Genomic DNA, 15111 nt, shown 5'->3' with positions numbered 1-15111 from the left:
TTAATTGTGTGATGTGAGCTCTTGAATTCTAGGCTTTATTACTCACAGTCTTGTCAAGGAAAGATATTGTTTTAGGGCTGGGTGGTATGGCTTGAAATTTATATCATGGTATGATTTTAAGCAAGGAGCAGTAGCAATATTTATCTTAATTATTCATAAATATGTCAATATAAATGATGGCAAGGCACCTAACCCCTCACTGCTCCCCGAGCGCCGCTGTTGTAGCAGGCAGCTCACTGCGCCGGGATTAGTGTGTGCTTCACCTCACTGTGTGCTGTGTGTTTCACTAATTCACGGATTGGGATAAATGCAGAGACAAATTTCCCTCACGGGATCAAAAGAGACTAAGGACTGAGTTAACAAGAACCTTCTCTTCACCCTCCTACAACTTGTAGAAGGTACAAACGCATTCGGACCTGTACCAGCAGACAGTTTCTATCTACAGGATGCTGAACTGCCATATTCTTCCTTTACCCATGTCATCAACATCACACCTCTTCAGTGTTTTTTTGCACTTGATACTTTTTGTCTTTTATCTTCTCTTATATTTTCCCCTTAATACTTACCCACGTCTTGTTTAATTAGCAATTAATATACCCTTTTAATTACTTCTATTTAATTTATTCTTTAAATTTGAGCTGATTCTTTAGCATAAGACATTTCATTACTGATAAATAATTTTATGAGTGCATGACAATAAACTTGAACTTGAAGTACAGATATGGCAACTGCATGAGAGCTATTTGCACTCTTAAGAATAGGACCTATTTCACATTGCACAGATGTATGAAAGTTCTTCTTTTTCTTTTCTTTTTCTGTTATTGGTCTAATTTAAGCTAATTTAATAACTAGGCAAAGTCAGTTTGCTAATTTGACACCATGGGCAGGACCTCAAGCACAAACATTGATGAGTCAGCTCAATACTCCAACATGCCACATACCCATTATTCATGTGTGAAAACTTCGCTTTTTGACAAACTTTCCATTTGGTCCACAAGGCATATCAAAAGCTCTGTGATCGCCTATTAAACCTATTTGAAGAAAATAAAACTGTAGCCTAACAAAATAATCTTAAAAAGACCACAACCAACTTGTCAACAGTGTGCATTGCACTTTTGGGGGTAAAGCTATAGAGGATGCGTCTGTAGTTACCATAAGGCCCATATACAGTCAAAGTGGATTAAGAAAACATATAGCCTAATGGATTATGGATGTGAGAGCAGATTGGGTGCCCCCCCGCCACCTCTCTCAACCATGCGAGAGTCGCACTAAGTGCCCGGTGCGGATAAATTAGTTTTGAATGACACCATCAAACTAAATAATGTCAATACGCAGTAATTCAATGCCTGTAAAAATGTATCTCAAATTGTGTATGTTCTTAGGTAACTAGAAAGTAGGTGAAGAGTCAGCTAGTCACACGTGACAAAAACCCAGTCCTGTGATTGGTCAGACATATACTTTTATGTCGCACAACCATCTCCACATTGTTCAGGACCTCAGAGACAGTCGGCAAAAATGCTTTTGAACAAGGTAAAATCAAATATCAAATAAGCTTCAATAGTACGGTGAGCGTTGTTTAGATTCTCTAATGACACAAATGTCGAAGACAACTTCAGATGTGTTATGTGTCACTATATTCTGAGGTAGCCACTACAATGCAATCTGCGTTGGCTCAGAAAGCTAACTTTAACCTTAACCCAGCTAGTCTAGCTGTATGACTGTAGGGCAGCTGTAGGGTATATCTATAGGTTGGTACACTTAACCTGGCCTAAATTAACTAGCATATTTCTCAGGTGTTAACGCAGTTGTTATTATGTGATCAAGCGTAGATACTACCGTTTGCTGTAGGAACTTTAACCAGGGATCTTTGACTAGCCTCCTTGGCGTCAAGTCCAGTTATGTCAGTTAGATATTTCATTAATCCCGGACCAGGACCAGGGACCTTTAACCCAGTACAACGGTTAACCAGCCATACACAAATGGAATTGCTTACATAACTATAGAAAAGTACATAGTGTATGACAAGTATGATAAGTACATAGGTGAGTGTTTATAGAGCTGGTAAGTCCCGCCCTTTCCGCTGGACCTCTAGATTGAAAAATCGTCAATGCAAGTGAATGTGAGAAAATAATTATTTTCTGGTCCCGTTTGATTTGTGCCATGAATGTGAACATATGTTGTCTGTGAATTTTTAATATAAATTTTCGTGTAAAGAATGCTACAATTGAGCGGGTAGAAGTTTGATGCGGTTAAACTTTGTGTGAGAGCACTTTGTGGACTACAACTTTCCGGTAGTCGACAGATCACTAGTTTCCCATAACAACCATCAGTTGGTCGAGATGTAGAGGGTTATTAAGATCGACTTTGAACACAGTGAACCATACAACTTTATATTTTTGTTACCATGTGTGTTTATTCCTGCCGTTACAAAAACTAGCATCTCAGTTAATGTTAGCGATTAGAGCTAGCTCACGTCACAGGCGACATGTAGTCTTTCTAGTTATGTCTTTTCCACAACTGATAGCCGAAGAATCATATAATATACTGTCAAACTCGTAACATGAAAAATTATATTAAAAATTCACAGACGACATATGTTCACATTCATGGCACCAATCGAACGGGACCAGAAAATAATTATTTTCTCACATTCACTTGCATTGACGATTTTTCAATCTAGAGGTCCAGCGGAAAGGGCGGGACTTACCAGCTCTATAGAATGTTGCCACTTCAAAAGGTGACACACTTTGCTACCAAATGAGTGACTGACAGATGTATAAGACTGCCATTTCATTTATAGGTTTTGAGGGCAAGTGTCCGAACTGGACTCCGGTACCAGAGCACCAGTGCCCAGGCAGCAGCTAGTGCTGCCCGAGCACCACAAGGCGGATACTCTTTTGGTATGTTACAAAATACCAACATTAATATCACCAATATATTGACGCAGGTGTGGGTTTGTGTAATGTATAACTCATGTCCTTTTTAAATTCCAACAGAATTGACTGAACAACAGCGGGAATTTCAAGAATTGGCCAGGAAGTTTGCCAGGGAGGAGATTGTACCTGCAGCTGCAGAATATGACAGAAGTGGAGAAGTGAGCCTCTTTTACCTCTTCAGTGTATCAGGAAACTCAGGATTAGTTATTATTAATCAATTATTGATTGTTTCTTGAATAAAAAAAGGGTTATGTTCTTCTGTATTCCCCCCCTTAAAGTATCCTTTCCCAATCATCAAAAGAGCGTGGGAGTTGGGTCTGATGAATTCTCATATTCCAGAAGAATGTGGTATGGATCTACCATTTGATTACTAGTCTGTTTTTTATTTATCTTATGAATGTCTAAACAACACACACATAATTACATACAGTTTACTTGAATAATCACAATTAATATTGTAAATGAATGTTAATATATCTGGCTTGGAAAAGTCATTCCACAGATTTAATGGACTTTCTGGTTACAGGTGGAATGGGTCTGACCATATTTGACTCCTGCCTTATCACAGAGGAGTTGGCTTATGGCTGCACAGGTGTTCAGACTGCCATTGAGGCAAACTCGCTTGGTGTAAGGAACTGTCTCTTTAAATCTTGATGTAATTTTGTGGTCAACCATTAGCATTACATGGCTTTGTTGACCTTGTTGAAGCTCACTGTGTGGACACTTAAAGCATCTAGTCACCTTTGTGCTTCCTCTTTTTTACAGCAAATGCCAGTTATCATCGCTGGGAATGATGCACAGAAGAAGAAATACTTGGGTAGGATGACCGAGGAGCCCCTGATGTGTGTAAGTGTCTGTCTGTGTGTCTCTCTCTCTCTCTCTCTCTCTCTCTCTCTCTCTCTCTCTCTCTCTCTCTCTCTCTCTCTCTCTCATATATATGATTTTGTATGATGATGTTGTTTTTTTTGGTAGGCATATGGTGTTACAGAGCCTGGGGCAGGCTCGGATGTGGCAGGTATCAAGACTCGTGCTGTGAAGAAAGGAGACGAGTACATTGTCAATGGACAAAAAATGTGGATCACGAATGGAGGGAAAGCTAACTGGTTGGTCGATTTCTGATTTCTCTTTCATTAGATATGAAGGTGTTATTTGCGTAATTTATACAATTTGAAATTTCATTTTTCATCATATACTAAACTGATCTTAATATAATTTAGGTACTTCCTGTTGGCCCGGACTGACTCTGACCCTAAATGCCCAGCAAGCAAAGCTTTCACAGGCTTCATTTTAGATGGTGACACTCCAGGGATCCAGATTGGAAGGAAGGTTAGTAAGTGCTGGAAATCTGTACTTTTTCTCTGAGCTCCTATCTTTACATTACATTTACATTTATTCATTTAGCAGATGCTTTTATCCAAAGTGACCTACAGACAGAGAATAACTTTCAAGCTACAGTGCAGAGGAGACCTTACTACTGCATCGGTCATTACTATTACTAGAAGATAAGAGTGCTATTATGACAAGTACTAGTCAAAGTGTGGTTGGAGGAGAAAGTGGTAGAGGAAACAGGTAGAAGAGGGAAGTACATGGTAAGTGCATGTTAAATGTGTTGGGTTGTTAGACATGTTAAGAGAGGAGGTATCCTTGGAATGTTATGAACATGGTGGTAGGCACTGATTTCTTTTGCTTTTTCACAGGAATTGAACATGGGCCAGAGATGCTCCGACACCAGGGGCCTCACCTTCGAGGATGTTAGAATACCTAAGGAGAACGTCCTCATCGGTGAAGGCGCTGGCTTCAAGATAGCTATGGGGGCTTTCGATAAGACAAGGCCTCCAGTGAGTTAACCCCATAATCTGCCACAGTAATTTTTACAAATTAAAACACAGGATGTATACTGGAAATATACTTTGAAAATATATAGTTGGGTGCAGCGATGTATCCGTTGTCTAGAGGAAATGTTGAAATACATTGCTGTTGTTCAGGTGGCTGCTGGTGCTACAGGCCTGGCTCAGAGAGCTCTTGATGAGGCGACCAACTACAGTCTGGAGAGGAAGACCTTCGGCAGGTTTATCGCTGAGGTAGGTTGGCCTCAGAATATGTGTGGTTTTGATATCCCTGTAGTGGCAGTGCTTTGTAATGATATTATTATTATTATTATTATTATTATTATTATGTACATGTTTCAGTCCTTTAGGAATATAATTAGTATGTTTGACAACAACAAAAAGAGTTAGATAAAATATGTGTACAATGAAATTTAATTTCTTTAGTTATGAGTCATGTCCAAATAATGAAAAAGAACATTGGTATGACTCTTTTACTGTTCATTCTTTCACTTCTTAAAGTCCTGTTAGGATTTTTGTTGTAAAAAAGACTGCCAGGTACTACAAACAATGTGTTGGCCATACGTCCTCTTTAACCCTGGACTTTGATGAAGCCATATTTAAATGAGCTGTCCGCTGTGCCCTTTCCAGTTCTTAAAAGACTGTTCCCCCTGCAGCACCAAGCCGTGGCCTTCATACTTGCTGAGATGGCCATGAAAGTAGAGCTGGCCAGGATGGGCTGGCAGAGATCTGCCTGGGAGGTGGACAACGGCCGAAGGAACACATACTATGCCTCCATCGCCAAAGCCTTCGCTGGAGATATTGCCAACCAGTGTGCTTCGGATGCTGTCCAGATCTTTGGTGGAAATGGATTCAATAGTGAATATCCAGTTGAGAAACTCATGAGGGATGCCAAAATTTATCAGGTTAGAATTTTTAGAATTGTAACTTCTCTAAAAATGATGAAGGATGATTCTATGTGTTTGCCCTGTTGCTATGTTGAAACATTGATTAAACCACCCATCTGTGTTTTACAGATTTATGAAGGCACCGCTCAAATCCAGAGATTAATCATCTCAAGAGAACACCTGGGAAAATACAAGAAATGAATGATTGAATGAGTATGATGGCCATCGATGGTCATTTAACCCTATGCTACGTCCTTTGTACAGTTTAAAGTAGTTATGAACAATGGTTGCTGCATCTCAGGATGACTCAAAGCTGATTGCCTTATGCTCTCCCAGGGCTGCTCTCATATGTGTGAATGTGTACACTCACAAAACACTTTCTGTGTCCTTGCCATATCTTTGATTTGTATGGCCAGTTGTCGACATGCCTTGTTCTTTTTTGTGTCTGTCAATATAAATACAAGTGGCCTGTCACAGTAGCTTGAATTGAATAAATTTGTATGCGCTGTCCTGACTTTTTTTTTTTTTATTATGCCAAGGTATTTAAAACTGGAATTAATGGATGCTGTTTTAATAAATCTATTCCAGACATCACCTCTTTTATTTGGATATATCAGATGACTAACGCTAACAAACATGAATCTGATGATGGAACAATAGTCTCTCTCTCTCTCTTTGAAATAGGACAAAGTGGAACAATCATTTAATCTTTCAGAATTGATCAGGACTACTGAAATGATGGACAATATAGAGTGATTCACACTACAAAAGGTTTTGATCTCAAGTCAGAATCAGAGTTAACTGAATCGTCAAAGACATAAATGCAGTTGGAACTAAAATTAATTTCATTTAGGCTGACCTCATTTCAAGTCGCCATCCATAGTTATCTGCTAGTGTTTTTGTTCATGGGCAGTTACATTTGAAGACAGAAAACTAATGATCAACTGTCAGGAGATTGTTTTGTCGCTGTTTTATGCCTGCTTATCTTCACCCATTTTTTGAGTGTTGGAGCAGTATAATGTTAAATGTCAAAGAAGCTGTCACCACAGTAATGACGCCATGGCATTTCAGAATTAATAGCCTATGGAATGTCAAACATGGTGAGGAGCAGTGTTGGGCAAGTTACTTCAAAAATGCAATATATTATGTAGTATTACTTATTACTGTAAATTCAGAGTAATGTGTTACATTATAACATTACTGTCTCTGAATTGTAAGGCATTACTCTAGGTCTACTACTGCATTACTTTTAAGTTACTTTCACCAAAATAACTGGAAATATGGATTTGGCATTCTAGATCGCTTATCCAGTGGAGAACGATTTTGTTAGAACACTTTTCAAATGCTTTATGTAAATTGAGTAGGCCTACATAACATACGTACAGCCACGTGTAGCTGTCGACACACAATGCATATAACAGGTCAATTTCACCAGGGCACCATAAAGCATTTGAAAAGTAGTGTGTGTTCTAACCATGGTTCTAACAGCCTTCTTATTACTGCAACAGGATATAGTAGAAATATAGTGTTTAATGTGAATGGACAGCTTTTTATTATTATTAATTAAATCAAACTGAGGGGTGAGATTTGTGTCAGTTAATGAAACCAAAAAGTAAATTTTCCCAGCGCAAGGATAATTCAGGCTAAATAAGATCAGCTAAGTATCGAGGCAGTTTACTCCAAAGTATGGTATTTTTTGAGCTTCTGTTAATAGTGGCTTACTGCTATGAAGCATTTTGAAAGAAATCTCTTTGACTTAGGTTATTGGTCAGAAAAAAAACTTCTGCGGCAGTCTCCAACAACAAAACTCAAGTAGTCCTGGACCGGTTACAAGACAACATAGAGATGGTAAGTCCCGTAAGTTACCAGAAAATAATTATTTTCTCGCATTAACGATTTTTCAATCTAGAGGTCCAGCGGGGATAGCGGAAAGGGCGGGACTTTCCGCTGGACCTCTAGATTGAAAAATCGTCAATGCAAGTGAATGTGAGAAAATAATTATTTTCTGGTCCCGTTTGATTTGTGCCATGAATGTGAACATATGTTGTCTGTGAATTTTTAATACAAAGTTTCGTGTAAAGAATGCTACAATTGAGCGGGTAGAAGTTTGATGCGGTTAAACTTTGTGTGAGAGCACTTTGTGGACTACAACTTTCCGCTAGACGACAGATCACTAGTTTCCCATAACAGTGGGAGGGTTATTAAGATCGACTTTGAACACAGTGAACCATACAACTTTACAATCACACTGTATCGTAGTGTTAATGTGTTGAGTGAAGCTAGACATGTTTCAAATATTTTTGTTACCATGTGTGTTTATTCCTGCCGTTACAAAAACTAGCATCTCAGTTAATGTTAGCGATTAGAGCTAGCTTACGTCACAGGCGACATGTAGTCTTTCTCGTTATGTCTTTTCCACAACTGATAGCCGAAGAATCATATAATATACTGTCAAACTCGTAACATGAAAAATTATATTAAAAATTCACCGACGACATATGTTCACATTCATGGCACAAATCAAACGGGACCAGAAAATAATTATTTTCTCACATTCACTTGCATTGACGATTTTTCAATCTAGAGGTCCAGCGGAAAGGGCGGGACTTACCAACTCTATTGGTTGTGACGCATTACCTTCAGGACGTGACGTATTGAATGTGCGTCTGTGTGACAGTTCTTCGTGGACTCCCTTAACGATGGTAAATTGTGCCCAATTTGCTTTAGTACATTATGCATTTCTGTTTTAATTAACCCCACTCCCCTTCAGACACGGAATCTGTACCGGTTTAGACATTTTATGGTCTCACTCATACACAGTGGCGTTATCTCGTCCACTCGACCGGTTGGCTAACACTGTTAGCAACTAGCGCTCTGTGCCTGTAATGTTGGTTGTTTAAGTGACTGGCTGGTTGTGTTTAATGTTAAAACACCCACGACACTAACTATTTAAAAAGTATTGTCTCGAAAATGCTACATTATATTTGTGCTCTATCTCTGACATGACACTGTTTCCTGTTTTTGTAAGGGGACCCAAGTGAAAGACGTCGTCATCAAGGCCGATGCTCCAAATGCTCTACTCTTGGACAAACATGCAGATTATATCGCCGCATATGGTTCAAAAAAAGATGACTATGTAAGTAAAGAAAAGTATGTTTTGTCCATTGCAGAATAATGCAACGCTTAACCATTACGCCTTTCTATAGAAAATTGCCAAGTCGGACAGATTGAATTGATAACAATATGTTATTTACGGAAAACAGGAATACACGCTGTCGGAGTACCTAAGAATGAGTGGAATCTACTGGGGGTTGACTGTAATGGACCTAATGAGCCAGCTCCATCGCATGAACCGCGCTGAGATCACCGAGTTCATCAAATCTTGCCAGCATGAGTGTGGAGGCTTCAGCGCCAGCATTGGGCATGACCCCCACCTGCTGTACACTCTTAGTGCTGTGCAGGTAGATAGCCTGACTGGATGGCTCTCAAACTGCTGATTTTAATAAATACCAGTGCATTTATATCTGAGAAATAACCTTCAGTCGTTTTGCATGGCTGAGCCAAGTGTCCAACAATATGTAAAGATTAGTCAAATCCTTATTGACTTTCTATGCATTTATTCTACAGTTACCATTAAGGTGGTGTAACAATTGAGTAAAGATGGTCACTCACTTAACAGAAATATCTACTTTTTTTTATAATTATTTTTTATTGTATGAGGTTATTAGGGTCAGCACCTTACAACTGAAGATACCATTCAAACTAAATACTTGCAGAGGGAAAATAACAGCAGTTTTTAAATTACATTTCTCTCCAAACACGTTCAATAAAAAGAAAAAAAGAGAACTCCAAAAGTTGATTTCCCTCCAACATTTCATGCTTCCCTCATAACACCAACCCCAAAACCTCCCACTACTCCCTCATTCTAACAGAAATATCTACTGTAGGTGGCAGCAGTGTTAATATTTTGAATCTTGATTTTACAGATTCTTTCGCTGTATGACGATGTCAGTGCCATCGACGTGGAGAAGGTGGTGGGGTATGTAAAAGGTTTACAACAGGAAGACGGTTCATTTGCTGGAGACAAATGGGGTAAGTTTACACTCTCTGATTGTGAAGTATGTCAATTGGTGCTTTTCATTCCGTAGTAAAGGTATAAGTAGGGTAAGGTAATTTCCATACATTTTTGATAGTGAGTTACTCCTTGTGGCCCTATGGATGTCTGTTCAGTGTTTGTGCTCAAAAAACTCTAGTGTTCATAATACAAAGACCCGGGTCTGGGCCATGTAAACAAATCCCAGCCAATCAATGTGTGATCTGTAAGCAGAAATGGAATTTAGTATGTAAAGTTATGTTTTCATTACTATACACTACAGTATAATGTGTAACTAAATGAGCCTAGAAGGAGCATCTATATTGGTAGCAGGTCCACCATGTTGTGCTGCAATCATGCTACAGTGGCCCAGAATGGACAAACCAAAATAATGGCTTATGATGGAGCCTTTTGCATTTTTATGTAATTTGACACTTTCATCCAAAGCGACACAGACTCGCAATGGGCTGATTGTTTTTTCAGGCAGTGATGTTGCCACTGTTTCACCACGCCGGGTTTAATTAACATGATGGTTGTTTATGAGTTACTCTCCCACACACTTGGAAATGGAGTTGTATTCAGTTGGTTGTAATTCAGCAGTCTCACCACTAGATGCTACACACTGTAGCTTTACTATTTGAGATTTGGTTGAGACAATTGAATTGGTAGACCTCACATTGTCACTTTCTCTCTTCTTCAGGGGAAATAGACACACGGTTCTCTTTTTGTGCAGTAGCAACTCTTGCACTACTGGTAATGTGAAATATTTAATTTGGTTGTTTTACGGTTATAACAATAAGATTAATTAAATGTTTTGCTACAAGTTCTTAGACATTTTGTCAACTTTAAAACCCAAAACCTCAAAACACACACACAAGCATCACACTTTTGGAAAAAGCAAGCATTTCTTCCAAAGCTACTCTAACTCTTGTCAAAATTATTTCATGAAAACATGCAATTTTGCATGTCTGTATTCCAGCTGAAACACATGGCTTTAAGTTTTAAAACTTATCTTGTAGATAATTGTGTTTTTCAAAAAGTCTGTTTTAGAACTACTCAATGAAATGTTAAATAAGCTACCTGCTTACCTGCTTGTTTTCATGTCTTAGCAATTGCAAAACAAAATGTACAGAGCCTCAATATCTACAGATTCATTTAGACAGATGAGGGAAGGTGACCAAAATGGTCACAGGGTTGTCTGAAGTGATGATGTACATATTTATGTAAAGATGGGACATTTACACATAAATAGTAATGAGTGAAAATCTGACTGACCGTCTACTGTGGTCTAGGGCAAGTTGGATGCAGTCAATGTGGAGAAGGCAGTAGAATTTGTTCTTTCCTGCATGAATTTTGATGGTGGCTTTGGTTGCAGACCTGGATCGGAGTCCCATGCGGGTCAGGTATTGCTAGTATTCTACAACTTTTCTCATAGTAATGTGGTTGTGGTCATTCCATTTCATAGAATACCACATTTTCGATGATGAGGATAATAATAATAATTATTATTATTATAATCTGTATGTAATAATCCTTCATACAGTATGAATAGGATGTCTTTTGTGACTGGAGAGTAGATTTGATGCAGTTCTGCCTCATACAGTGTTCTCCATTCCTCATTCCCACTCCCCAATCAGATCTACTGCTGCACAGGCTTCCTGTCCATCACCGGCCGGCTGCACCAGGTGAACGCCGACCTGCTCGGCTGGTGGCTCTGTGAGCGACAGCTTCCCTCAGGGGGTCTAAATGGACGCCCGGAGAAGGTGGGGATGTGTCCTGTCAGACGACAGGCTTGTTGTTGAAGAGTAAAAATGTGTTTTTTGTGGTCGTTTGTGGTTCACCTCCTTTTGTGATTTTGCATGTCTTGCGTGTATTGTGCAGAGAAAAGGCTAAGAGGAGGATGATAGAAACCTGATTGCTTTTTTCCTTTATTTGCTGAAGCTACCTGATGTGTGTTACTCCTGGTGGGTGCTTGCCTCCCTGAAGATTATTGGCAGAATTCACTGGATTGACAAAGCCAAGCTGAGCTCATTCATTCTAGCCTGTCAAGACGAAGAGACCGGTGGCTTTGCTGACAGGCCAGGAGATATGGTATGCTATTTCTGTGTCCAATACAGTTAAAACAGCATTCACAGAACAACAGACAGTTGAGGCATTACTTTCATACATGGAATACTTTTCCTTCTTTTGAAGTACTATGAATTTGATAATATTAAAGCTGATATTGGCAAGTCTGACAGATTGAGGGGACTTTCGGCTCCTACACACAGCTGCGTTGCTGGAGACGCATCCCATTCACTTTACATGGGCTCACGTGATCCGTTGCCGAACTGAATTGTGGGTCCGTTGCGTCGCGTTTCTCCCGCCGCTCGCGTTGAGAAGTTCAGCTGTTGCTGCACCGACAGACGGCACCGGCCAATCAAGCCAATCTACGGACGGCACCAACCAATCACATTACGGTTTTACTTCAAGTCATTTGCATAGCTACCGTCGGGAACACCCACTGGCATGCGTTGACGGAACGCAGCTGTATGTAGGAGCCGTTAGCCAAAATTTTGAATGTTTACAACTCTCATGCCCCTCCCCCACTACCACCGAGCACCCTCTCATCAAGTTTGTGCTCGTCAGTGCACACCAGACTGTGATTGACAGTCAGATCTCACATAGCCCTGCTCTGATTGGACCAGAAGAACCGGGAGCTGTGGATTTTTGCAAAACAAATACTGTAACAGGTTCTAGGTGGAGGTAGAAGTGCATTTTTTTTTTTTTCTAAAACCGGCTGATTTATGTTGTTCTGTCGAAGCATAGTGTCGGTTTCAGTGAATATGATCAAAAAAATCTTGCCAACTGCAGCTTTAATACATGAACAATTGATGCTACTATAGCACACATGTTAAAACTACAGGCACACAGATGATGTAGCCAGTTCATTATTTCCATACCACTCCCTTTTGCTCCAGGTGGACCCTTTCCATACCTTGTTCGGTGTGGCAGGGCTGTCCCTCCTGGGGGATGACGAGGTGAAGGCGGTGAATCCCGTGTTCTGCATGCCTGAGCAGGTGATTCAGAGGATCGGCCTCAACCCAGAGCTGCTGAGCTAACACCACCCTCAGCACCACTGCAGCACACCCCCTGCACCACCGTCACACACACTCCACCCACCTCCCGCACCACCCAGCCCTCCGGCTGGCTCACAGCGCTAAGGGGACATTGGGCACTGGCCAGAGATGGGTCAGTCTGAGGAGGACCTTTGACGCTTCTGTTGCCCCATGATGAAAATGACAAGACGTCCTCACCCTTGAACGAGACAGACTGTAAGACTGTTATTAGGCTCCAGAGTGTGCTTCGGTACTCACTATTCACTGGTCTTTTGGCAATGATAACAGAGCACATTTGTTTGAGTCATAACTTGTCAGTGAATGCATCCCAGGGTTCGAGCAGAGTGATTGCACCATATCATAACATCTTAACACGTGGATGTGTGAAGCCTCTGACATTGCACTCAATCCTGTCATCTTGGTCACATGGAAATAATGCTTAGAAAATCACTGTGGTTATTTTTAAATCACTTCATCAGCATAGGATTACTGAGCAAAATGTATTTTACGAGTCGGTAATTATTAGTTGGTACTTCAGTAAACAAATTATGCAAAATGGTCAGTTAGGGGTGTATCCATTGTTTGTCATATAGAATAAACTTAATTTAACTCTTAAGAGATTTGGTTTCAAAATGCCTTGTAGCATATATCCTGACAGTAAACATGAAAGAGGCTTTGCATTTATACTACTTACTTTACAGGTATTGTTCCTTGCTAATATTGTATGAAGACAAATATACATCTTTACAAATTACTTTCCATGATTATGTTTTCTCCATCAACCTGGAGAAAAAAAAATATTTTATGCATTCTTCATCTTAAAGTACGGATTATTTTTATTTTGTTGTCTGGTCTGAATGATAATTTGTATGTATGCTATTTAAATATCACTGTCTGTTTTCTGGAAAAAAAATAAACCAGTGTCACATAAAACTCCTTTGTTGAGTTGTTTATGGCTACACACATCTGATATGAACTGCCAATATACTCATTTCAGTGCACTGGTTTAGTGAAAAGCATGCAGATAAAATCCCACGATGATTTCCCTGCAGATGGTATGGCCAGTGCAATCTTGTCTTCATTGCTGTTAGGTGTTGATTTTTCTCTCAAGGGCAAAGGCATGATTACCTGGAAACCATCTAGGTGGAGCGAATTCCCTCATGTGCATCACTGAAGATGTCACAACTCGTTTTGCAAATATTTGTGTTGTCTAGTCAGCTCTACTGCTATCGCTGCACAAATTCTGTCAGTTTGGGGAAAAATAAATAATTCATTGGATTAGAAGTCTGCACAAAAGTAGGTTAATCCCAGTTGGTATACGAAGTTGACAATGGGCCTGGATATTTCAGTCAGTTCTCCAGCACAACTAAAATTATCTGTAGGTCTGATGGAAGTGATTTGCATCATGTACCGCAAAAGATCAGCATCACTGTTGTCTTTCGAAGATTTGCTTGTTGCAGTGTTTCACAGTCACAACTCAAGCGTCATAATCCCCCTGTCTCTTTCATTGGTTTATAGTAACTAGGTCCTGATGTTGACACACATACATAAAGGCATTTGTGGAATTTTAAAGATGTACCAAAACAAGGCTCCAAGGCATACCATAATGAAGTGAATAATGTATTTCTCTTTCCACACTAAAAAAAAAAAAAACAATCATTGTAATGCACAATGCCAATAAAAGGCATTGTATTTAATATCTGGAAAGATATCTAATAATAAGATTGCGTTGTGTTGCCTGTCGTCAAGCAGACATGAAAGGGCGTCAGAAATCTCGCAGCCTGCAGGGGGGCCGTAATCTTCAGCACCCCCGCTAGAGCCGCCGAGGGAAGCATGACTGTTGTTAGGCTACTCTGAAACCCCACAGGCTCTCATTAGGAAAAGCAGGGAGTGGGATGTGTGCCACATGCCTGGCATCGTAATACTCTCTGTTTCTTCCTCTCTCTGTTTCTACGGCTTGCTTGGTTTCAAACACACAACAGGTTCCTAGAGCAGCTTTTTCTTCAGTTTTTTTTCTTTGTAGTTTCTTTCAGGGCTTTCAACTCTCCATTCTTTTCCTTTTGACAGATGAATTGTTCTGTGTGATATCTAGATGGCAGCCTGTCAGCTGGATATTGGTTGCAACACAATAACAATTTGCCATTCCCTTCAACTAGAATGTGTTTGTTCGGTTGCTTGATCACTACGGAACATTTCTTCATTGTTTCATTATGTGCGTCTACAGCACAGAAGCAAGGGAAGAAGCTCAAG

General features: G+C 39.9%; 2 protein-coding genes across 3 annotated transcripts; both read left to right on the top strand.

The window, feature by feature from the left end:
- Positions 1 to 1406: 1406 nt before the first annotated feature.
- acadm (acyl-CoA dehydrogenase medium chain) lies at positions 1407 to 6264 on the top strand. Its single transcript, XM_042107322.1, has 12 exons — positions 1407 to 1530; positions 2801 to 2900; positions 2997 to 3094; positions 3215 to 3284; positions 3463 to 3563; positions 3702 to 3782; positions 3909 to 4039; positions 4154 to 4262; positions 4634 to 4774; positions 4922 to 5017; positions 5440 to 5688; positions 5800 to 6264. The coding sequence occupies exons 1-12, from the start codon at positions 1516 to 1518 to the stop codon at positions 5869 to 5871; spliced, it is 1263 nt and encodes a 420-aa protein (XP_041963256.1). The 5' UTR covers positions 1407 to 1515; the 3' UTR covers positions 5872 to 6264.
- A 1226-nt stretch (positions 6265 to 7490) lies between these two features.
- Positions 7491 to 13698, top strand: rabggtb (Rab geranylgeranyltransferase subunit beta). Of its 2 annotated transcripts, XM_042106365.1 has the most exons (10): positions 7491 to 7509; positions 8289 to 8372; positions 8699 to 8806; positions 8934 to 9131; positions 9657 to 9762; positions 10464 to 10516; positions 11056 to 11166; positions 11401 to 11526; positions 11705 to 11854; positions 12724 to 13698. In XM_042106365.1, exons 2-10 carry the CDS (start codon positions 8370 to 8372, stop codon positions 12862 to 12864), a joined length of 996 nt encoding a protein of 331 aa, XP_041962299.1. In that variant the 5' UTR covers positions 7491 to 7509; positions 8289 to 8369; the 3' UTR covers positions 12865 to 13698. The 2 variants fall into 2 exon arrangements, with proteins under 2 accessions (XP_041962299.1, XP_041962290.1); XM_042106356.1 differs by lacking the exons at positions 7491 to 7509; positions 8289 to 8372 and adding an exon at positions 8437 to 8552.
- The last annotated feature ends 1413 nt before the right edge of the window (positions 13699 to 15111 follow it).

The sequence above is a fragment of the Alosa sapidissima genome, chromosome 1 (assembly GCF_018492685.1).
Source record: "Alosa sapidissima isolate fAloSap1 chromosome 1, fAloSap1.pri, whole genome shotgun sequence".
NCBI lineage: Eukaryota > Metazoa > Chordata > Actinopteri > Clupeiformes > Clupeidae > Alosa > Alosa sapidissima.
Note: the sequence above shows the minus strand (reverse complement) of the source record. Positions and strands in the feature narration are given on the sequence as shown.